The sequence below is a fragment of the Oncorhynchus masou genome, chromosome 28 (assembly GCF_036934945.1).
Source record: "Oncorhynchus masou masou isolate Uvic2021 chromosome 28, UVic_Omas_1.1, whole genome shotgun sequence".
Classification (NCBI taxonomy): domain Eukaryota; kingdom Metazoa; phylum Chordata; class Actinopteri; order Salmoniformes; family Salmonidae; genus Oncorhynchus; species Oncorhynchus masou.
Genome location: NC_088239.1, coordinates 75,192,803 through 75,218,877, shown reverse-complemented (window position 1 = coordinate 75,218,877; position 26,075 = coordinate 75,192,803). Strand labels below are relative to the sequence as shown.

At 42.9% G+C, this 26,075-nt stretch overlaps 1 protein-coding gene across 2 annotated transcripts in view; it reads right to left on the bottom strand.

Moving 5' to 3' along the window:
• Positions 1-26,075, bottom strand: part of si:dkey-220k22.1 (multiple epidermal growth factor-like domains protein 9) — an 80,182-nt gene that overhangs the window by 46,273 nt on the left and 7,834 nt on the right. For both annotated transcript variants that reach the window (XM_064943354.1, XM_064943355.1), the window contains one exon: positions 23,781-23,982. In XM_064943354.1, the coding sequence (XP_064799426.1) occupies positions 23,781-23,982 (202 nt within the window). The remainder of the gene's footprint in view (positions 1-23,780; positions 23,983-26,075) is intronic.

The window sequence follows — 26,075 nt, the reverse complement described above, 5'->3', positions numbered from 1 at the left end:
TTTCCACTTAATGAGAATGGCGGCCATTTTCACTGAACTGTGAAGCTCAAAAGCAGCGAGCGACAAGAATTTGAATGACAAGATAAGAGGGGAAGGAACCGTTGAAAAGTAAAACCTTTCTGCTAACTAATTAAGACACCCTGTTGAGGAACCATGAAGCAGATCCAAGGAAAGGAAAAAGGCCATGATTCTCTGATGAAGGCACAGATCACAGTTCTCCCACCCAAATGTCAAGCAGTGACATGAAATCATACAGCTAGATATGCTGTAAACAGATAATCAGTTAATTGAGAGCAACAGAGTTCGACAGGGCCCAACGAGTAACAGGTTGAAATGACGTCTTACAACCAAACTGGTTAGTTATGCCCGCAGGGGAAACAATCATGAGCTGCACTCCCACTGACACACCCTTTTCACGGTACTATTCTGATCTCGGCATTATGAGAGAAAGCTACTACAAACCTAATCTGGCCCAACAGCTGGATCCCTCTCTCTCTCTCTCTCTCTGTCGAGATGTCTGATTTCAGAGAGCCTCAGAACAAGACTTGAAATGGTAGGAGCTGCTAAAATACAGCCACAGGTTTAAATTGGCTGATCTCTCAGTCCATCGCCATCTAGCACCTCACCCTCTTTGTGAATTTCAAAGGGAGAGCAGCATAAGTAATGGGCTAAACAAGTGAGTGAGTTCAGGGAAATCAGAAAGTATGCATCTAAGAAATAGTTCACTTTATATGCCTGAACTCAGAATCAAAAACACATTGTCGCTGTGATAGAACATTTATTTTGATTATTGATATCCACCATTTTTTAAAGTCCCATCTAACACAGCTGTAGCAGGCTTGCTCCCTCTCTTGTCTCGATTTTAACCACACCCCTTTCAAGTCCCACTTTGTTGCACAGCGTTATCAGGCACTATGCAACCACCAATTCAAGCCTTGGGACAAGGTTACTACAACCCTGACAGGTGGACTCCCATGTCCCACTCAGAGTCCTATAATCAATGTCATTATCAATCCCTTGAAACCTTTCTTCGCTGCACTTACTTACCAAGATCAATGAGTAGCCCTAGGAGGTCAGATATTGACCTATGTCCACTGACCTCCCTTTGTCCCCTTCATGGATGAAAAGTCTTCATAAAATTCCCCCACAGCCAGTCTCCACAAGGCCCAGACCTAGGCTACAGCCTGTGGGTTGGTGGTGGCCAACCATACTGGTGCTGTTTTGAAGAAGCAGGCTATTCCTCACCATTACCTCACTAACAGAAATGAATGGACTCCTCAAAGCTTCATGCAGATGGAACACACACACAAGTGATGGGGTAAAAAAAATGATAGTTACATATTGCAATATTATTTTTGGACGATATATTGATTTGTCAAAAAATGCAATACAATAAAAACGCTACTGTAGCTAGAGTTAAACTCCAGTATTTTTTTATCCTATAACTTATTCCCCATCTTCTTCTGAAATAGTGAGCCAACACGTTTTCAGCGCTTGTATTTCCCTGACTGATCAAAACGTCACGCTCTCTCGTCTCTGCAGCAGAAATATACTGAGTGTACAAAAAACTAAGAACACCTGCTCTTTCCATGACAGACTGGCCAGGTGAAAGCTTTAATCCCTTATTGATGTCACTTGTTAAAGCCACTTAAAATCAGTGTAGATAAAAGGGAAGGAGACAGGTTAAAGGATTTTTAAGCCTTCAGACACGTGAGACATGGATTGTGTATGTGTGTTATTCAGAGGGTAAATGGACAAAATATTGAAGTGCCTTTGAACGGGGTATGGTAGTAGGTGCAAGGTGCACCAATTTGTGTCAAGAACTGCAACGCTGCTGGGTTTTTCACGCTCAACCGTTAATAAACTCAAAAGAAACGTCCCTTTCTCTCTAAAATATTTAGTAAAAATCCAAATAACTTCACAGATCTTCATTGTAAAGGGTTTAATAAACACTGTTTACACACCCATGCTTGTTCAATGAACATGCACTTGTGGAACAGTCGTTAAGACACTAACAGCTTACAGACGGTAGGCAATTAAGGTCACAGTTATGAAAACGTAGGACACTAAAGAGACCTTTCTACTGACTCTGAAAAACACCAAAAGAAATATGCCCAAGCTCATCTATGTGAAGGTGCCTTAGGCATGCTGCAAGGAGGCATGAGGACTGCTGATGTGGCCAGGACAATAAATTGCAATGTCTGTACTCTGAGACACATACGACAGCACTAAAGGGAGACAGGACGGACAGCTGATCGTCCTCGCAGTGGCAGACCACGTGTAACAACACCTGCACAGGATCGGTACATCCGAACATCAGAACCGCGGGACAGGTACAGGATGGCAACAACTGCCCGAGTTACACCAGGAACGCACAATCCCTACATGAGTGCTCAGACTGTCCACAATTGGCTGAGAGAGGCTGGACTGAGGGCTTGTATGCCTGTTGTAAGGCAGGTCCTCACCAGACAGCACCGGCAACAATGTCGCCGATGGGCAAACCCACCGTCGTTGGACCAGACAGAACTGGCCAAAAGTGCTCTTCACTGACGAGTCAGTTTTGTCTCACCAGGGGTGATGGTCAGATTCTCGTATATCGTTGAAGGAATGAGCATTACACCGAGGTCTGTACACTGGAGCGGGATCGATTTGGAGGTGGAGGGTCCGTCATGGTCTGGGGCCAGGTGTTACAGCATCATCGGACTGAGCTTGTTGTCATTGCAGGCAATCTCAACGCTGTGCGTGACAGGGAAGACATCCTCCTCCCTCATGTGGTACCCTTCCTGCAGGCTCATCCTGACATGACCCTCCAGCATGACAATGCCACCAGCTATACTGCTCGTTCTGTGCGTGATTTCCTGCAAGATTGGAATGTCAGTGTTCTGCCATGGCCAACAAAGAGCCCGGATCTCAATCCCATTGAGCACGTCTGGGACCTGTTGGAACGGAGGGTGAGGGCTAGGGCCATTCCCCCCCAGAAATGTCTGTGAACTTGCAGATGCCTTGGTGGAAGAGTGGTGTAACATCTCACAGCAAGAACTGGAAAATTTGGTGCAGTCCATGAGGAGATGCACTGCAGTACTTAATGCAGCTGGTGGCCACACCAGATACTGACTGTTACTTTTGATTTTGACCCCCCCTTTGTTCAGGGACACATTATTCAATTTCTGTTAGTCATGTGTCTGTGGAACTTGTTCAATTTATGTCTCAGCTGTTGAATCTTGTTATGTTCATACAAATATTTACACGTTAAGTTTGCTGAAAATAAATGCAGTCGACGGTGAGAGGACGTTTCTGTTTTTGCTGAGTTTATGTATATGTAGGTAGAGTTAAAGTGACTATGCATAGATAATAAACAGAGTAGCAGCAGCTTAAAAGAGGGAGTGGGCGGGAGGGGACAATTTGATTAGCTGTTCAGGAGTCTTATGGCTTGGGGGTAGAAGCTGTTAGGAAGCCTTTCGAACCTAGACTTGGCACAGAGAGAACAGTCTATGACTAGGGTGGGGGGGAATAGGTTTTGTCGTGCCCTCTTCACAACTGTCTAGGTGTGTTTGGATTAGCGGTCGATCGATTAATCGGAATGGCCGATTAATTAGGGCCGATTTCAAGTTTTCATAACAAATCGGAAATCTGTATTTTTGGGCTCCGATTTGCCTATTTTTTATACCTTTATTTAACTAGGCAAGTCAGTTAAGAACACATTCTTATTTTCAATGACGGCCTCGGAACGGTGGGTTAACTGCCTTGTTCAGGGGCAGAACGACAGATTTTCAACTTGTCAGCTCGGGGGATACAATCTTGCAACCTTAGTTAACTAGTCAAACGCAATAACGACCTGCCTCTCTCTCGTTGCACTCCACAAGGAGACTGCCTGTTACGCGAATGCAGTAAGCCAAGGTAAGTTGCCAGTTAGCATTAACTTATCTTATAAAAAACAATCATAATCAAGAGTTAACTACACATGGTTGATGATATTACTAGATATTATCTAGCGTGTCCTGCGTTGCATATAATCTGACTGAGCATACAAGTATCTAAGTATCTGACTGAGCGGTGGTAGGCAGAAGCAGGCGCGTAAACATTCATTCAAACAGCACTTTTGTGCGTTTTGCTAGCAGCTCTTCGTTGTGCATCAAGCATTGCGCTGTTTATGACTTCAAGCCTATCAACTCCCGAGATGAGGCTGGTGTAACCGAAGTGAAATGGCTAGCTAGTTAGCGCACGCTAATAGCACTTCAAACGTCACTCGCTCTGGGCCTTCTAGTAGTTGTTTCCTTTGCTCTGCATGGGTAATGCTGCTTCGATGGTGGCTGCTGTCGTTGTGTTGCTGGTTCGAGCCCAGGGAGGAGCGAAGAGAGGGACGGAGGCTATACTGTTACACTGGCAATACTAAAGTGCCTATAAGAACATCCAATAGTCAAAGGTTAATGAAATACAAATGGTATAGAGGGAAATAGTCTTATAATTCCTATAATAACTACAACCTAAAACTTCTTACCTGGGAATATTGAAGACTCATGTTAAAAGGAACCACCTGCTTTCATATGTTCTCATGTTCTGAGCAAGGAACTGAAACGTTAGCTTTCTTATATAGCATATATTGCACTTTTACTTTCTTCTCCAACACATTGTTTTTGCATTATTTAAACCAAATTGAACATGTTCCATTATTTACTTGAGGCTAAATAGATTTTATTGATGTATTATATTAAGCTAAAATAAGTGTTCATTCAGTATTGTTGTAATTGTCATTATTACAATGTCTATTTTATTTTTTAAGAATCGGCAGATTAATCGGTATCGGCTTTTTTGGTCCTCCAATAATCGGTATAGAAAAACCATAATCGGTCGACCTCTAGTTTGGATCATGATAGTTTGTTGGTGATGTGGACACCGTTGATGAGAATGGGGATGTGTTCGGTCCTCCTTTTCCTGTAGTCCACAATCATCTCCTTTGTCTTGATCACATTGTGGGAGAGGTGGTTATCCTGGCCCCACATGGCCAGGTCGCTGACCTCCTTCCTATAGGCTGTCTCGTCGTTGTCGGTGATCAGGCATACCACTGTTGGGTCGTCGGCAAACTTAACGATGGTGTTGGAGTCGTGCCTGGCCACTAGGCCAAGGTTGAACAGGGAGCACAGGAGGGGACTGAGCACGCATCCCTGAGGGGAACCCGTGTTGAGGATGAGCGTGGCGGGGGTGATGTTACCTACCCTCACTACCTGGGGGCTGCCTTTTCAGGAAGTCCAGGATCCAGTTGCAGAAGGTGGTGTTTAGTCCCAGGGTCCTTAGCTTAGTGATGAGCTTTGAGGGCACTATGGTGTTGAACACTGAGCTGTAGTCAATGAATAGCATTCTCACGTAGGTGTTCCTTTTGTCCAGGTGGAAAAGGGCAGTGTGGAGTGCAATAGAGAATGCAGCATCTATGGATCTGTTTGGGCGGTATGCAAATTGGAGTGGGTCTCGGGTTTCTGGGATATTGGTGTTGATGTGAGCCATGACCAGCATTTCAAAACATTTTTAAAAATCGTGAGCCCCCAGGCAATTCCCATCCCTAACGTGTACACACACACACACACACACACACACACACACACACACACACACACACACACACACACACACACACACACACACACACACACACACAATCTGTTCAAAGGAACAATCTCAGCCAACTGAACCCAGTCTGAATTATAACAAGATAGAGTCAGACAAAGAACAAATGAAAGTGTGAAAAGATGTGGACATTCTGATACCTCGTGTTAAAAATGGAAAGATTGAGTTTGGCTCAATTTCACCCTCTCCTTCATCCAATTGTGACTAAAGGAAAACCCATTGTGAAAATTCCTACTGAGGCACCATCTGAAATTACCTCTGTTTTGTCTTGGAGACTCCAACCTCTCTCTCCATGACCAGGGGGAGGAATGCGAGTGGGTTCTCGCTCTCTCACTGGAATTTCCTCCCGGGTTATAAGTAGCCTCTAGCTCTATATGCAAGTCTCCCGGGCCAGCACTGTGGTCGGCAGGAATAGTCTGCTGTAACAGCTACTTAGCCCACTAGACTACAGACAGTCACAGATCTAGAGACGGCGAGCACCCATTTATTTTATTTTAGAATATGTTGTAGACAAAGTCAATTGGTACAGTATATGTAGCCAGTCCTGGACTCACATACTTGGTGTTGCCTGCATCATGCTGGAGTTACTACTATGCTCCATCCAACTCATCTGGGGTTAGACATGCGGACCAGAGTACAGAGGGTTGCTGGTTCGAAACCCGTGTCTGACAAGGAAAAGTCTGGCCGTGGTGTGAACCAGCAGCTGTAATGTTACTGATTAGGGTTTCAGATGCAACCTATATTACAATCGTCGTGACCTTGAGTGTAGCAGGCCCTATGTACATCTGTACTGTATCCGAATCTCTAAACAGAAATCACTTACTCAGCCAAAGAAATAGCCTGATAGAACTGAATGTTACATAACAGTGCTTGTTCTATATGACTCCAAAGCTGTAAAGTGTAGTAACAGAGGTCCACTTCCTCCCTGACCTCCCTAGACCTACAATATAGAAGCGCCCCGAGATCCCAACGCAGCCTCACGTTCCTCCTTCTCGCCCCTCCTTCCCCACCTCACTGGAGACATGAACTCATATCGAGAATACGAGCTGCTGCCGACAGAGCCGCAGAGCCGCCCCACAGCTTGCTGACCTGATAAAAACTAAACCCACAGACTCGGCATGTTCATTTCTCCCCCATCCGCAGAGAGGGAGGGAGGGAGGGAGGGAGGGAGGGAGGGGGAGGGAGGGAGGGAGGGAGGGAGGGAGGGAGGGAGGGAGGGAGGGAGGGAGGGAGGGAGGGAGGGAGCTGGGAAGAGCAAACAAAGCAAAAAACTAGGGGAGCGACAGCCATTGTCAGCAAATGTAGAGTTCTAGCACAGACAGAACACATGCTGTAAGGTGTAGGTCAGTTGGCACAGGCATGTGGTGTGCTGACACATATTGCGTGACGATAATCAATTTTCTTTGAGTGTATGGATGGCGGATGTGCCAGCGGACAAATGAATTAGTGGAATACGGGACCACAGGAAACACAGGATGCAAAGATTTACAGGAGGAGAGCAAGAGTAGCTGGAGAGAACATGATTTATCTGTTGCAAACCTGTAAGCAACTAGCAGCACAGAGATGAATGCCCCAAACACAAACCCCTTCTGTGTTTGAAGATCAGATATGTATTTGGGCCATGTCTAGACATGACAGTTCATGCAGCTTAAGTATTCTGATCACAGAGTTCTGATCATGGAATTCAGAACGCGTCATGAGTCTACACCTACAATTAAATGGGTTTACCGTGTCCACACTGTGTCTGAATTCCCTTTTCCTGCACAATATTCAAATGCCAGTATACAAACGGTGGAACAGGCAAAATATGATAACACAACAACTGATGGCAGTAGCTAACTACTGTAGCTAACTAGCCAGCTAAACCTTGTAGCAAATGTAGGCACAACCTTGCTCTAGCAAGCTAGCTCATTAAATGCACAGTGAAAATGTGTGGATCATTTATAAAACAAAGCACTAATTGTCTAACTTTCTAGTCCATTTGAGTCCACCTGAAAATATTGAAGAGGGGAGAAAACAGAGGATAGATGGCTACACTTCTAACAGTTCAATTCATCTTCCAAGTTACTACAGGAGAGGGTGGTACCTGCAATCATCACAGCTGATTAATGACAGTGTCTTTAATTAAAATAGTGGAAAAAGACGAGTCAGTTCAAGGACACACCAGTGGGTTTGTGTACCACGACAGAGGGCACTGTACGTGCCAGAGCCACGGATGACCATGACACCATGTAGCCTCTCCACAGGACCTCCTGCTAAATATACACAGGGATGTGGAGACAGCCATCAGTTACATCTGCTTGCTGCCGCTACGCAACAGCCTGATCTGTATCATTCACTCACTCCAGAGGTCAAATACATGAAAGACAAACAGGAGTACTGTAAGCCCACGCACACGCAAAGCAAATACAGCCAACGGTCAATAACTGCACACCGGATAATTGCAAACTCAGTTTAATTTCTAGGCCAAACTGCTGCTGTCTAGTGGTGCTGCCTTCTGAGGACATAGTTATTAGAGATTATGGTGTCACTGTTCATCTCTAATCTCCTTCACAGCCACTTGGAGGTGCCACAGATTGGAAGGGTGCCGGCTGGTCTGACAGTGCCTGGCTGGCACACAGTGGTGTGTTAGAGAGGGTGCCATATGATTTGAGGTAGCAGCGTCCTCAATATTTGATACGGAGATAGTATTTTGTTAACATGTTGACCAAACGGCGATATTAAGTCTTGGACAAGAAAAAAACACTGAGAAGGACCAATGAAGAGATAATAAAGAGTTAAGGAAGCCAGGAACCACCTGGAATGAAGTCAAGAAAACTGCCCAGAAAAAGGATTCACTGGAGATGTACCATTGTACTTTGCTCAACTAGGAGCTGACAGAGGAGACTAGCTAGACAGGAGAATGTGTTCAACAACTAAGCAAATCTACTTTCACTGTTTTCACTCCCTCTCCAGGTGTTTGACATATGGGTAGATGCTAACACGGCATGCTGAAAGAATATCCTCGCCTGCTGAAAAGTATTTATGAATAGGAGTACGTCATGGCAAAACAACATTTCCTCTTTTCAGTAGAAACCATTGATGGGAGGTTTCTGAGCCATTATGAGCTACAGGGAATAACAGAACATCACCTTGTCTGAGAACTTAAAGGGATAGTTCAGTAAAATATATAATACATCATTTCACTGAATTATACATTTAATTAGGCAGGCATGAATTATCTTTATTACCCCTGAAGTTTCCATCTACCAGGGTGGGCAAGGAAGGTGACATTTGAGATGGAGACCACCAAGTACCCTGTAATAGCTGCTTCAATTTCAGTATAAATATTATATCTCAGTGCAGGAAGTGAGCAATCTGGATAGGTTGCAGAATTCTGTAGGGAGATCAAATTCTTGGTGAAACAACCTTGGGAGTTGGGAAGGATGTTGGGATCACCTGGAATTAATTTGCCACCAACTGGGAACAGATGAGGGGGTGAGGCTGGGAGTCACACGACTACAGCATCTCCCATGTGTGTGCACTCACGCTCTTAATCACACACACACACACACACACACACACACACACACACACACACACACACACACACACACACACACACACACACACAGACACAGCGTGCATGCAAGGTGACACGCACACAGACACACAACAGCCGTACATCAAAGACGTGCACAACCATAGGCTCATGGATAAGATCAATGTTTTCTCTTCAAAATGTCCTCTATTCGTCTTCAACAGTTTGGGCCCACTGAGCTCCTTGTGCATTGACTGGTCCATACAGGAAAGCCTGGACACCACTTTATTCAGGCGCCTGAAAGAATTACTCCCTTTGTCAAAATGCCGTCACCACTGTCAGCATTTAGCTGGCTCGAGTATTAAGGGAGATGCAGTGCTAGAGTGGAGAGAGACAGCAAAAAAACACAGAAGGACAAAGAAAAAAAGATGGATGGAGATTAGAGGTCGACCGATTAATCGGAATGGCCGATTAATTAGGGCCGATTTCAAGTTTTCATAACAATCGGAAATCGTTATTTTTGGGCGCCGATTTAAAAAAAACTTTTTTTTTTTTTTTAAAACCTTTATTTAACTAGGCAAGTCAGTTAAGAACACATTCTTATTTTCAATGACGGCCTAGGAAAGGTGGGTTAATTGTCTTGTTCAGGGGCAGAATGATGGATTTTCACATTGTCAGCTCGGGGGATCCAATCTTGCAACATTATAGTTAACTAGTCCAACGCTCGAACCACCTGCCTCTCGTTGCACTCCACAAGGAGCCTGCCTGTTACGCGAATGCAGTAGAAGCCAAGGTAAGTTGCTAGCTAGCATTAAACTTATCTTATGAAAAACAATCAATCAATCATAATCACTAGTTATAACTACACATGGTTGACGATATTACTAGTTTATCTAGCGTGTCCTGCGTTGCATATAATCGATGCAACGCTGGGGGATGATTTAAGAAAAGCACATTTGCGAGAAAAAAACACAATCGTTGCACGACTGTACCTAACCATAAACACCAATGCCTTTCTTAAAATCAATGCACAGAAGTATATATTTTTAAACCTGCATATTTAGCTAAAAGAAATCCAGGTTAGCAGGCAATATTAACCAGGTGAAATTGTGTCACTTCTCTTGCGTTCATTGCACGCAGAGTCAGGGTATATGCAACAGTTTGGGCAGCCTGGTTCATTGCGAACTAATTTTCCAGAATTTTACGTAATTATGACATAACATTTAAGGTTGTGCATTGTAACAATAATATTTAGACTTAGGGATGCCAACCGAACGGTTCCGTATTTCACTGAAATAATAAACGTTTTGTTTTCGAAATGATAGTTTCCGGATTCGACCATATTAATGACAAAAGGCTTGTATTTCTGTGTGTCATGTTATAATTAAGTCTATGATTTGATAGTTTGACTGAGCGATGGTAGGCAGCAGCAGGCTCGTAAGCATTCATTCAAACATCACTTTTGTGGGTTTTTCCAGCAGCTCTTCGCAAGCACAGCGTTATTTATGACTTCAAGCCTATCAGCCTAATGGCTGGTTTAACCGATGTGAAATGGCTAGCTAGTTAGCGGGGTGCACGCTAATAGCGTTTCAAACGTCACTCGCTCTGAGACTTGGAGTAGTTATTCCCCTTGCTCTGCAAGGGCCGCGGCTTTTGTGGAGCGATGGGTAACACTGCTTCGAGTGTGGCTGTTGTTGATGTGTTCCTGGTTCGAGCCCAGGTAGGGGCGAGGAGAGGGACGGAAGCAATACTGTTACACTGGCAATACTATAGTGCCTATAAGAACATCCAATAGTCAAAGGTATATGAAATACAAATGGTATAGAGAGAAATAGTCCTATAAACACTATCAACTACAACCTAAAACCTCTTAACCTTGGAATATTGAAGTCTCATGTTAAAAGGAACCACCAACTTTCATATGTTCTCATGTTCTGAGCAAGGAACTCAAAACGTTAGCTTTTGTACATGGCACATATTGCAATTTTACTTCTCAAACACTTTGTTTTTGCATTATTTAAACCAAATTGAACATGTTTCATTATTTATTTGTGGCTAAATAGATTTTTTTTTATGTATTATTATTTAAGTTAAAATAAGTGTTCATTCAGTATTGTTGTAATTGTCATTATTACAAATAAATAAAATGTAAAAAAAAAAAATATATATATATATAAAAATAAATACATGTACAAATAAAATAAAATAAAAAATAAAAATCATCCGATTAATCGGTATCGGCTTTTTTTTGGGGTCCTCCAATAATCAGTATCGCCGTTGAAAAATCATAATCGGTCGACCTCTAATGGAGATACAGGGTTCCCTGGTTCAGTTGCCTTGTTGTTCAAGTTAGAATATTTCAGCAGCTAAAGTTGAGACTTTTGATATAAGAAAGAGTATTAAAACTAAGAAACTAAGAGTGGTAAAACTGGAATAATGCCCACGAGGCAGAGGGGGAGGACGTGACCCGTTCAGGGTTGAGAAGTGACCCTATTCAAGGGTGACCCCATTCAGATTTGACATGACCTGTAGGCTTGGGCGGTATACCGAGGTATTTGGATATAGCCACAAGAAGGTTTGTCCAATAGTTATATTTTTTAAATAAATTTGAATATTTGCAGCTACTTTTTAAGTAAATACCTGCAGTTAACTTGTGCAATACATTATGTGATAAAGATTGCGTTGTTAATTTCACCTGTCAAAAAATTTTGCATTATGAAGCTTACCACTAGTCCCAGCCATCTGGTGTTTGTTTACAAGCACACGTTAGACCGGAGCCTTATGGGTCACTCACTGTTGTGCAGCACGCGCTAGGTGATCAAGTTACAGTATGGAATTCACAACTTAATGTTTGCCAGCTAGTTCTCTTATAACTATTAAGTTAACTGTTTAAAATGTTCTAAATGCTATGCAGTTGTGCATTTGGTTTGCTAATTTAGTAGCTAGTTAGCCATCTAGAGTCAAGCTTCTTCCAAAATCAAACTTCGCTTGTAGTTACTTGTATAACTTTATGAGCTGGGATGCCTGTCCTGCAAACACTGAACAAAAATATAAATGCAACATGTAAAGTGTTGGTCTCATGTCTCATGAGATTAAATAAAAGATCCCAGAAATGTTCCATATACACAAAAGGTTCATTTCATTCAAATTTTGGGTACAAATTTGTTTACATCCATGTTAGTGAGCATTTCTCCTTTGCCAAGATAATCCATCGACCTGGCAGGTGTGGCATATCAAGAATATGATTAAACAGCATGATCCTCAGCACAGGTGCACCATGTGCTGGGGAAAATAAAAGGCCACTCTAAAATGTGCAGTTTTGTCACACAATACCACATACGTCTCAAGTTTTCTATGGCGCGTGCAATAATCTTGGAGACAGGAATGTCCACTAGAGCTATTGCCAGAGAATTGAAATGTTAATTTCTCTACCATAAGGCGTCTCCAACATCGTTTTACAGAATTTGGCAGTTCGTCCAACCGGCCTCACAACCACATACCAAGTGTATGGCGTCGTGTGGGCGAGCGGTTTGCTGATGTCAACGTTGTGAACAGAGTGCCCCATGGTGGCGGAGGGTTACGGTATGGGCAGGCATAAGCTATGGACAATTGCATTTTAAATCGATGGTAATTTTAATGCATGGAGATCAGTGACAAAATCCTGAGGCCCATTGTTGTGCCATTCATCCACCGCCATCACCTCATGTTTCAGCATGATAATGCATGGCCCAATGTCGCAAGGATCTGTACACAATTCCTGGAAGCTGAAAATGCCCCAGTTCTTCCCTGGCCTGCATACTCACCAGACATGTCAACCATTGAGCATGCTTGGGATATTCTGGATCGACATGTACGACAAGGTCAGTATGAAGGTATGACAATCTGGATACCGCCCAAGCCTAGTGACCTGTTATGTCAGGTTTCTGGTGTCTTGTATTTTAAACCATATCCAGTCTAGAGTTCAAAAGGGCAGCAAACAGCTGCTCCCGTCCCATTCGGGGCACATTTCACGCAAAAAAGTACATTTGTTTAGAAAGATTTCTCACTTAGGTCAACAGGTGTACTGCATACTGTGCTCTGTTGAATGTAGCCCTCTGCCAAAAGTAGAAAACATTATGCAGAGAAGCACTTGACAAGAACGGTTCAGTCACCGTTCAACTGCAGTGCTTGCATTATGTATTCTCCTTTCTTCAAATCTCCCCACCACTTCAATGGCAAAGAGGAAAAACAGCTCCGCCTCAATGCGCCACCACTGACCAGAGAAGAAGCCTTTGTTTTGGGGTTTGTGCCTTGAAGCAGCAAAACCTTCAGAGGGAACTGAGTGGTGCTGAAGACTACTGCACAGCCACGAGGAGAGAGGGAGCAGACAGTAAGCAACAGGGGGCCCATCTCAAAAGTGGGGAGCAATGATTTATATGGTAATATGATATTCTGGACTCAGCACGTCCCATCATCACTGCACTCCCCGTGACGCCAGCAGTCAAGACCTTGAGATGGATATTTCTGAAGCACCATGGGCATTATAGGTCCAGTTATGAGAGTAGGCATTTGTAATGGGCTTCCATGGTAATAGAGAAGAGAGGATATGCACTGGCGTGAACACATACCCGTTTGTTTTTTAAAGAGGTAAGGGTCCATGTTAAAAGTGTTTAACGAAGTACACAGTTGTACTAAGAGACCCCTATGTTTACAGGAATTCTGGTTGTTTCCAGGGATACACAACATCCTTAAAAATATGTAGATATCTTTGATAGAAAGAAGAGTATATTTCCTTTGACGAGTGATGCCGAATGTAACAAAAGGCTCCACTCTCACCTACCCTTGATTCATGAAAACATTATTTTTTTGTACACACAACATTATATTATGAATACCAAAGCCTTTCGCCTGCTTCCCAGTCTAAACAGTTTGTGCATATATTATGACGAAATGTTGATGTTTTTATTGCATTTTCAGCAAGATTTTTTTCTGGCTGTTTGAGCAAACATTTTTCCTGAAGTCAAAGTTCGGTAGCCGATATCTACGTCCCTTCGTTGGTGATTGTTCAACAGAACTACTCCTAGTGAGAGTAGGAATTATGGACAGGACTCTTCAATTAAATGTTTGTTGTCAGTCAACGAGAGACTAATAGTTTTCATGCCCATTTTTTCACCTGACAAATACTGCACCAAACATCGTAGTTAGATGTAAAATTCTGCGAGCAAGACCTCTGTAAAAAGGTCCAAATTAATTACAGATTTCTTGATTTATCTTAAGATTCATTCTGAAAATTTTAAGGAAGTATTATTGGCATTTTTCAAGCGAAGGTCTTTTGGGAGTAAGCGAGCAGACATTCGTGCCGCCTACCCGAGTTCTGCTAGGAGCAAACCAAACCTATGTATGTGGACGCCTTTAATGACGATGCAGCAATTCACCTACACAGGCTAATACTTTCCTCTAATGCAAAGCTAGATGACAAGCAAACAAACATTTCAGCTTTCCTAAAAAGGACAAATGACATCTACACCCAAAGATGACAGCAGCTAAATCCATTTCAATTCAGCTGATTGGGCACCATGAATAAAAAGGACTAGTGCCACAGTTTCAGTCATTGTTGTTCAACGTTCCATCAGAGCCATATTCCCCATCTCTCTCCCCACAAACCCTTCCACTTCTGGAAACATGCACTGAGACAAACTAATGTGGGTCAGGGAAGCCTGCATGCTTGCCTAGCTGCCAGTCAGCCCGCCACATGAACCACATACGTGGAGGAAAGGCCAATTGTGTGTGTGGGGGGTGGGGGCTATAAGGAGCTTGGCTGTGTGTCTGGTTGTGGTGTTCTCACAATCTGACCCACTGTTCAGAATGTGATACCCAGACTATATGTGCACGGGGTGCAAGACACTAAACACAATCTAGCTATGCTTTAATGTAGGGGTCAACAACCACAGACATCCAATGGGGGATGAAACTTCCAACAAGAGTTTAATTGGCATTTTATTATTGAACAAAATATAAAAACACAACATGCAACAATTTCAAAGACATTGCTGAGTTACAGTTCATCAGTCAATTGAAGTAAATTCGTTAGACCCTAATCTATAGTTTCCACATGACTGGGCAGGGGCCTGGGAGGGCATAGACCCACCCACTTAGGAGCGAGGCCACCCTCTGGGTGCCAGGCCCAGTCAATCAGAATATTTATTACAGACAGAAATACTCCTCAGCACCCACCCCTTGACAATCCCGTAGGTGAAGAAGCCGGACGTGGAGGTCCTGGGCTGGCGTGGTTACAAGTGGTCTGCGGTTGTAAGGCCGGCTGGACGGGCTGCCAAATTCTCTAAAACGACGTCGAAGGCGGCTTATGGTAGAGAAATTAACAAATTCTCTGGCAACAGCTCTGGTGGACATTCCTGCAGTCAGCATGCCAATTGCAAACTCCCTCAGGGATGTAAACAAATTTGTGCACAAAATTTGAGAAAAAAAATATTTTTGTGAAACATAGGACCAACACTTTACATGTTGCATTTATATTTATATTTTTGTTCAGTGTACATATTACATGCCAACATACTATGGTGGTATTTGAGCTGAGGCCATTGTAAATGTACTGCAATACTGCCCACTGTGTTCAATGTAAAGCCATGTGCATTAACCGATTGTTCAATGACCTAATTCTGATTGACCCTGGTGGTGTTCGAACCCCACCCCTAATACACACACCCTTTCACTCTCTCTCCCAATACAGAGACAGTGGGGTTTGGCTCACAGATGGTGGTCTACTGCAACCCCCATACCCCTCCTCCTCCACCGTCCTTCCCACTTTCTTGCTTCCCTGGACAAATTTCCTCATCTGCTTGTCACATTAACACTTTACTGGGGAGGGGGATTGTCGTGGGGGGGGGGGGTGCAGTTGCTAAGCAACCTCTCACATTTCCATGATGTGTCACCACACTCCGCGGTAGGTATCTCTAATGAACAGAGAGAGCTTCCTGCTCTTAAGTCCCTCAGAGAGCACCAGCCACTGCATCCAACTAAATAACATCTTCCTCAAGAGTCGTTATCATTATTTTTTACATTTGTTTTGGGGGGGTTATAAAGTTAAAGAGGGATGTATTCCCTCCTGCATTCTTGGCCCAGAGTATTAAAATGGCTTTGACAGGGTAACCAACATCCCATTTTCAAACTGTCAAAAGGTTACTTGATTTACAACCAGATAAAGATGGATTTGAATGATAGGAGATAATTGTGCATCTCATTCAGATAAATTGCTGCATGTGTGTGTGCGTGTGTGTGCTGGCGTGCGCGTGTGTGCAGGCGTGTGAGTGTGTCTGCAGGTGTGCGCGTGTGTGAGAGCAAGAGAGGGAGTTTATGCATGATTGTGTGAATGTCTGTTTATATACAGTTGAAGTCAGAAGTTTACATACACCTTAGCCAAATACATTTAAACTCTGTTTTTCACAATTCCTGACATTTAATCCTTGTAAAAATTCCCTGTCTTAGGTCAGTTAAGATCACCACTTTATTTTAAGAATATGAAATGTCAGAATAATAGTAGAGAGAATAATTTATTTCAGCTTTCATTTTATTCATCACTTTCCCAGTGGGTCAGAAGTTTACATGCTACCAAATACTAATTGAGTGTATTGCCTTTAAATTGTTTAACTTGGGTCAAACATTTTGGGTAGCCTTCCACAAGCTTCCCACAATAAGTTGGGTGATTTTTGGCCCATTCCTCCTGACAGAGCTGGTGTAACTGAGTCAGGTATGTAGGCCTCCTTGCTCGCACACGCTTTCTGTTCTGCCCACAAATTTTCTATAGGTTTCAGGGTTTGTGATGGCCACTCCAATAACTTCACTTTGTTGTCCTTAAGCCATTTTGCCACAACTTTGGAAGTAGGCTTGGGGTCGTTGTCCATTTGGAAGACCCATTTGCGTCCAAGCTTTAACTTCCTGACTGATGTCTTGAGATGTTGCTTCAATATATCCACATAATTTCCCCCCCTCATGATGCCATCTAGTTTGTGAAGTGCACCAGTCCCTCCTGCAGCAAAACATCCCCACAACATGATGCTGCCACCACTGTGCTTCACGGTTGGGATGGTGTCTTCGGCTTGAGAGTCTCGCAATTTTTCCTCCAAACATAACGATGGTCATTTTGGCCAAACAGTTCTATTTCTGTTTCATCAGACCAGAGCACATTTCTCCAAAACGTACGTTCTTATGTCCCCGTCTGCAGTTGAAAACCGTAGTCTGGCTTTTTTATTTGGAACAGCGGCTTCTTCCTTGCTGAGCGGCCTTTCAGGTTATGTTGATATAGGACTTGTTTTACTGTGGATATAGATATTTGTGTACCTGTTTCCTCCAGCATCTTCACAAGGTCCTTTGCTGTTGTTCTGGGATTGATTTGCACTTCTCGCACCAAAGTAGTTGTCTCCTTCCTGAGCGGTATGACGGCTGCGTGGTCACATGGTGTTTGCGTACTATCGTTTGTACAGATGAACGTGGTACCTTCAGGCATTTGGAAATTGCTCCCAAGGATGAAACAGACTTGTGGAGGTCTACAATTGTTTTTCTGAGGTCTTGACTGATTTCTTTTGATTTTCCCATGATGTCAAGCAAAGAGGCGGAAGTTAGGCCTTGAAATACATCCACAGGTACACCTCCAATTGACTCAAATGATGTCAATTAGCCTATCAGAAGCTTCTAAAGCTTGACATCATTTTCTGGAATTTCCAAGCTGTTTAAAGGCACAGTCAACTTAGTGTATGTAAACTTCTGACCCACTGGAATGGTGATACAGTGAAATAATCTGTCTGTAAACAATTGTTGGAAAAATTACTTGTGTCATGCACAAAGTAGATGTCCTAACCGACTTTCCAAAACTATAGTTGGTTAACAAGAAATTTGTGGAGTGGTTGAAAAACAAGTTTTAATGTCTCCGACCTAAGTGTATGTAAACTTCCGACTTCAACTGTAGGTTGATTAGCCTTTATGAATGTTGCAGCAGTTGTCCCGGGTTTCAGGTCTTCCATTTCTATTGGCTCTGTCAAACCAAGGTCATACCCATTCCATGTCAATGAGCTCAGTACATCAGGAATCGGGCTTCCAAGCCCCCCTTTTCCCACTGCAGATAGATAGAGGAAGGGTTCCAGACAGTACACAGTATCCAGAAAGATTCCACGGCACCTTTTCATCCCTGCTACCCTATTGCCTGGTTGAAAAACAGAAATATCCGAGATACGGAGAATGCGGATGGAATTCAGACAAAACGGAATTCAGCAATATTTTAAAAATATTATCGAAATTAATAGGGAACCAACTAAATATATTGAAAATGAAATAGTTTGCCCATGTTTATCACAAGACAGAACGCGTCAGTGATTCGTATTTCCTGTAACTTACTGAAGAGGCAACGAGAATTCCACCTGTATGTGTGGTGCACGGAGCAGCTACCAGTTCGTGTAGCCGTTAGTGATGATGCTAATGAAAAATCTTCTTGTAGATGGAAAGGCTTTCCCAAAAACCTTCTCAATTAAAATGATAACTATAAAGTAGCCTAAGCTTACCTGGCAGAAGGATATGATTATCAATCCAATGGATATTTGTTTTGCTAACTCTATCATCATATGTGCACTTCAAAAACACCACTAACCAACAGCCTTTTGCTTGGTGCAGACTGTAATTAAAGGTTAACAAGACCCCAAATTCTAAATATTTTTTCAAAAGTGGTCCTCAGATGTGGTTTAAGCATTGTTGTGGACTGAGAAAAACAATTCAATTGGATGTTCCACTTTAAAAAGCATGATTTGGAGAGCAAAAAATATATACATAAAAATAAAAAAAGGGGGGGAAACAAACCTGGAAATAATAACATGGAATTTGGGAAGAAATGTAAAAGGATTTTATAAGGCCCTATGAACCCCAACTACTATGGTTGTTGGCCAATCTGAAGTCCCTTGAGATGGTTCATCTTGAGGCTGGATGGAGAAGTTCTCCTTTCAGGAAAGCAGGAATACTTCCCCATAAACACTATAGTCATTTTTGGAGACCCTCTTTTCCAGGTTACCTAGTACAACAAAAATATGTTGATAAGCCAATAGACAAAAGCAACAGAGTACGAGTGTGTCAGTGAGGGATCCCCTGGGAAACCGAGACAGGGTATGGGGGTGGTCGACATTGAAAGGTCCCGAGAGTACAGTAGTACTGGAGTGAACACAGTCACTCGCTGGGGGCATAGCGATAGTGTTATGGGGCAGCTGATCGATGGATATTCACTGTTCAACTCTGATATAGTGATGTTGATGTTCTGTGGTATAGTGAGGTTCTGTGGTATAGGGTATAGTGAGGTTCTGTGGTATAGTAATGTTCTGTGGTATAGTGAGGTTCTGTGGTATAGTAATGATCTGTGGTAGAGTAATGTTCTGTGCTATAGTAATGTTCTGTGGTATAGTGAGGTTCTGTGGTATAGTGAGGTTCTGTGGTATAGTGAGGTTCTGTGGTATAGTGAGGTTCTGTGGTATAGTGAGGTTCTGTGGTATAGGAATGTTCTGTGGTATAGTGAGGTTCTGTGGTATAGTGAAGTTCTGTGGTATAGTAATGTTCTGTGGTATAATGAGGTTCTGTGGTATAGTGAGTTTATGTGGTATAGTGATGATCTGTGGTATAGTAATGTTCTGTGGTATAGTGAGGTTCTGTGGTATAGTAATGATCTGTGGTATAGTGAGGTTCTGTGGTATAGTACTGTTCTGTGGTATAATGAGGTTCTGTGGTGTAAGTAATGTTCTGTGGTATAGTGAGGTTCTGTGGTATAGTGAGGTTCTGTGGTATAGTGTGGTTCTGTGGTATAGTAATGTTCTGTGGTATAATGAGGTTCTGTGGTATAGTGAGGTTCTGTGGTATAATGAGTTTCTGTGGTATAGTAATGTTCTGTGGTATAGTGAGGTTCTGTGGTATAGTAATGATCTGTGGTAGACTAATGTTCTGTGGTATAGTGAGGTTCTGTGGTATAGTGAGGTTCTGTGGTATAGTGAGGTTCTGTGGTATAGTAAGGTTCTGTGGTATAGTAAGGTTCTGTGGTATAGGAATGTTATGTGGTATAGTGAGGTTCTGTGTTATAGTGAAGTTCTGTGGTATAGTAATGTTCTGTGGTATAATGAGGTTCTGTGGTATAGTGAGGTTCTGTGGTATAATGAGTTTCTGTGGTATAGTAATGATCTGTGGTATAGTAATGTTCTGTGGTATAGTGAGGTTCTGTGGTATAGTGAGGTTCTGTGGTATAGTGAGGTTCTGTGGTATAGTGATGTTCTGTGGTATAGTAATGTTCTGTGGTATAGTGAGGTTCTGTGGTATAGTAAAGTTCTGTGGTATAGTGAGGTTCTGTGGTATAGTAATGATCTGTGGTATAGTGAGGTTCTGTGGTATAGTAATGATCTGTGGTATAGTGAGGTTCTGTGGTATAGTGAGGTTCTGTGGTATAGTGAGGTTCTGTGGTATAGTAATGTTCTGTGGTATAGTAATGTTCTGTGGTATAGTGAGGTTCTGTGGTATAGTGAGGTTCTGTGGTATAGTAATGTTCTGTGGTATAATGAGGTTCTGTGGTATAGTAATGTTCTGTGGTATAGTGAGGTTCTGTGGTATAGTAATGATCTGTGGTATAGTGAGGTTCTGTGGTATAGTAATGATCTGTGGTATGGTGAGGTTCTGTGGTATAAGTAATGTTCTGTGGTATAGTGAGGTTCTGTGGTATAGTGAGGTTCTGTTGTATAGTGAGGTTCTGTGGTATAGTAATGTTATGTGGTATAGTGAGGTTCTGTGGTATAGTAATGATCTGTGGTAGAGTAATGTTCTGTGCTATAGTAATGTTCTGTGCTATAGTGCGGTTCTGTGGTATAGTGAGGTTCTGTGGTATAGTAATGTTCTGTGGTATAATGAGGTTCTGTGGTATAAGTAATGTTCTGTGGTATAATGAGGTTCTGTGGTATAGTGAGGTTCTGTGGTATAATGAGGTTCTGTGGTATAGTAATGTTCTGTGGTATAGTAATGTTCTGTGGTATAGTAATGTTCTGTGGTATAGTAATGTTCTGTGGTATAGTAATGTTCTGTGGTATAATGAGGTTCTGTGGTATAAGTAATGTTCTGTGGTATAATGAGGTTCTGTGGTATAAGTAATGTTCTGTGGTATAATGAGGTTCTGTGGTATAGTGAGGTTATGTGGTATAATGAGGTTCTGTGGAGCTCAGCCACTCTCTGGTCTCATCGACATTCCTTTACCATGCAGGCGGGTCAGCCAGGAATGTAGGAGAGTACCAATTTCAACAGTTTCCCAACTTTGTCCACCGCTGAGGAAAGCTGAGCATTTTTCTTTTCACTTTGGCACAACAGCAAGGTTATGAAAACAGTATACTTCTGAGTTGCTGTTGTTACAAAGGGACTAGCTGTTTTCTTGGCGGGGAATGACTGAATCCTGAACTTTCCTGCCATCATTGAGTTTTCCAATCACGACTACAGTGGCATCTTCCGAAAGTGACAACCTATTCTTCACAGGCCTTGAGATAGAACCTGAGATTGCTTGGGCAGGGAAAAGGATATGCTACTGTTTGTGTGTGTGTGTTTCACCTGCACTGAGGGATTTTTGATCCTGCGGTTGCATTTGGGCAGGAATCCTAGAACATCCTCAGGAGATGAACTCACAATCTGTCCACAATCCAGAGACAAAATAGGCAGCGCAAAAACGCTGACAGATGCACTGGCATTTATAAATATAACAGCGGGAGAAGGTCACTGAAAGCACAGCAGGGGGATTGATGTCTGCCGCTGATGGCCACTCTTTCCAAACAAACTCAATATTGCACTATTTTACTGATAGATACGTAAAGATGCCTGTCAGTAAGTCATAGACCAGGGATTCAAGCTTTATTATAAACTGGGTGGTTCGAGCCCTGAACTGTGATTGGCTGACAGCCGTAGTATATCAGACCGTATACCACGGATATGACAAAACATGTATTTTTACTGCTCTAATTACGTTGGTAACCAGTTTATAGTAGCAATAAGGCACCTCTGGGGTTTGTGGTATACAGTATGTCTAATATACCACGGCTAAGGGCTGTTCTTAGGCACAGCCCTTAGACGTGTTATATTGGCCATATACCACATCTCCTCGCACCTTATTGATTAAGTCTTTCATGTCTACATTAACCAGGTCTTCATTTCATGCTACATTAACCTGGGAGAGAAGTGTCACATGACAATGCATCATACACGGTCCATCAGCAGTGGGGGTAGTAAGGGACAAGAACTGAAGACGTGTGAAACAGCTACTCTAAAGAGATAAACAAAAACATTGAAAGAGTCTATGGTCATGGGCTTGAACACCATCTGATATTATGCTATAGTATCAATGTATAGAATGCACACATCCATTGCATGCTCTCCCTCCGAAATACACACTTAAGCATGTACTGTATGTAGGAATGGTATGTCATCCCAACCATGTCATCCCAACCCGACACACACACACCACAAAAAGACATGTTTGTAGGAGGGAATAAAGACTCAGGAAACTTGGTGGAATTGGTTATGATTGTAATAGTGATCCCAGGGATAATACTAAAGGGATGTGATTAAATTAATGTTAGAATCGCTGGCTACCGCACACAAGCAGAGAATGGAACTGGAACACCATTCATTCATCCGGACTGCTGATCTTCTCTTCACAGCCCCACTAGAATGGTGGGGTGTGTTACACTCTAATTACAGCTTCAGAGTTCTCAGTAGTTACGCTGTACAGTTTCCCCAGTGTCAATACCAATCGGATAAACAACAACCTCTACAAGCATAGACTTTAAACAAAACCTTCTATAGGAGCCAGGGAAGTCAAACTGAAACACCCAAAATACCAACCATTGTGTCAGACTTACAGAGAAATTAGAGTTGTTCTGAAAATTACACAGCATCTTCTGCCTTTCTGGTGAAAAATGACAGTTGAAACCAAGCAGAGGTCAATACCCCCGGGGACACACAATTACTGCACTCTAAGGCACAACAACTTTGGACATTCCCCTAGGGAGTATCTTCTCACACAAGTGAAGAGACAGAGACGGAACTCCCTGCCTCGTTGTGACTTTGCAGTGACATCATTGCACTTATTTAACCTCTATTTTACCAGGGAATGTCTTGGGGTTGGTACCTCTTCCTTGGAGTTCATAAAGCACCAAATTAAAGAAAACAGACTGAAACAGGGAGGGACTACCTGGATACGTCCAATAAACACTCAAATCCGCTTTCCGATGCAAATCCGTTTTCAGATGTGTGCCCTAAAAAACACAACCCTGGGTTCAGGTGAGTGAGTCACCAGTCTAACAGGTAGAGCAGGAGCACACGAAAGACAATAGTACTGCAGACAATGTGATGTTAGATGACGCACATTTTAGTTATCATACCTGTAAAAACATCTAAAGCGTTGTCCCATGAGACCAGACTGCTGGTCTGGTCCAACCGGGGAGCTTTCACACGCTAACCTAACGTCTTACCCATAGATACCTCCACTACATTGGCAATAATTTGTAAACCATGAAGACACTGCTATGGAATACATTTTGCCTTTTGTCTGGAATACCTGGTAAACACTGATAACGCACACATTAATGAAAAGTCTCACCTGTCGCAGAGGGGTCCAAGAGCACCGTAGGAGTCGCAGCTACAGGGGATGCAGCCGGTGGTGCCGTTGTTGAAGTGGGCCTCCTGGCAGTCAGCACACCGCAGTCCCATGTAGCCCAACAGGCAGACACACTGTCCTGTGCTGCGGTCGCAGCGGTCTAGATCCAGAGATCCCTCGCTGCTACAGTTACACAGGAACTCAGCTGGGGACAGAACAGGTAGTGGGTTATTTAGATGAGGTTATTGTTGATATCACATAAAGGTGCTCTAGTGTTCGACATGTGCGACATTTATATTTTGCCCTCAACCCCGACCAACAGCTTTAAGACACTTCTGAAGTGGCTCAGTTGGTACGAGCGTGGCGCCAACAACATCAAGGTCGTGGGTTCAATCCCAGCAGGGATCATTTGTAAAAATTGTCACATCACATGTAGGCTACGTGTTGTGTGTCACATACTTTACAAAGAAACTATGCAAACTTTCAATATCCTAATCAGCTAATTCCCAGTATCTCTTATGAAGAATCCGAATTGAGAAGCCAAGATACATATCAAATTGAGGTTCATCTCATTAACAGCCTGTTTAAATATTTAAAAAGGCCTGTATTACAAAGATCTCCCTCAGAAGAGCCTGGTTGATCATTATCTCTGCACTAGAGCCGGATGACCTTGATGTGCTGGGTTGTGTCGAGCAGATATCATTTTTCACCCGCTCCGCAGAAGACAAGAGCATATTTCATTAGCCATGGGATCCGCGTGATGCTTAACAAGACTGACTTGCAGATGCCTGGACAGAGAAGATCAGAGGAAATTTGGTAGCGAGCTTTGAGACTTATTCTCCCCCTCACTCTACCCAATTACTTTCTGTATAAAACAAAATGTCATGGAAGCCTGGAAGATTCCAGAGGCTTTGCCTTTCTTTAGACTCAGTGGAGAAAATAGCAACTTCAGAGAACACAAACAAACAATGTCCTGGAAGAAGGTACTTTGGTGAGAGGATAGCCCTAGTATATATTTAACACTGCAGTACAGGGAAAGGAGAGAATAACTGCTCAGTGAGGGAAGAAAAATACACTGGGATAACAGTTGTGTGTCCTGGGAGACACTCACTCGCTCTGTGAGGGGACTATAGGTCTATTACCCATTGTGTTACAAGGGACATGGGTAAAACGTTGAGTTTGCTGCAATCTCTATTCAACTCTTTCATCCTCGGGTGTCTTTGTGTGCACACTGAGTGCTACCGTTGTCTGTAAGTGTGTCGTTCTACTATCATTATGAATGTAATATAGTGAGTGAGTGATTCAGCGTGAAAATTGTGTATGAAGTGATCCAGATTAAATCCAGGTGGAATGAGTGGAGTGACCATGGCATGTGGGTAAGTCCATTAAAAAGACTGCTAACTGAAAGTGACCACATATTTGCACATCACAAGTGGACATATCGGTGACATGTTACTTGAACCCACTGTCATCACACCAACAGGCTTCAAAAGTACCAACCCCTTTTAAATTGGATCAAATTCTGATTTTCTATGAAAACTGAGTTTTTAAATTGAACACATTGAAAGTAGTTTATGGATGACAACTTGCTGCTCTCTGCACATCAAAAACAGTCATCTTTTTCTTCTCCCTCTCTGGCGACATGATTTTTAAAATGTTTCATTTATTTAACTAGGCAAGTCAGTTAAGGAAAAGTGGGTTAACTGCATGTTCAGGGGCAGAACGACAGATTTGTACATTGTCAGCTTGGGGATTTGAAATTGCAACCTTTCGGTTATTAGTCCAACGCTCTAACCACTAGGCTACCCTGCCGCATGATGAATGGTTAGCTGCACTCATTATTGCATAATCAACTGAATGAATAGGAAGACACAAACAAAGGACGTCATGGACTGCAGTGACTGGGGTGGCAGTTATTCTGCAATTGTTATAGAATTACGTCAGTCAGCAGCGAACATGGCCCGGCGACGCAGTGAGAAAAATAGAGATGCATCAGGCAGATATCTAGCACCAGCTAACAGCACCGTTCAGCTGGGGAAACAGGAGCCTCTATCAGAGGTGACCTTGTTGCCACAGAGAAGATTACACAATGTGAAAATCTACCAGTGTGCACCTTTTTCCCTCATTGCCTCGGACTGCTCAATCGTCCCGATGGTGGTAGATACAGGACCCTTGACTGACTGTACATAAGCACTTTCTCCTCCTGTCAACGGCATGGCTTTATCAGGAGGACAATGATGAAGGATGGGTTTGGAGTTCTATACAAAATGCGAAAGGGGTATCCTGCTCTTTGTAGCA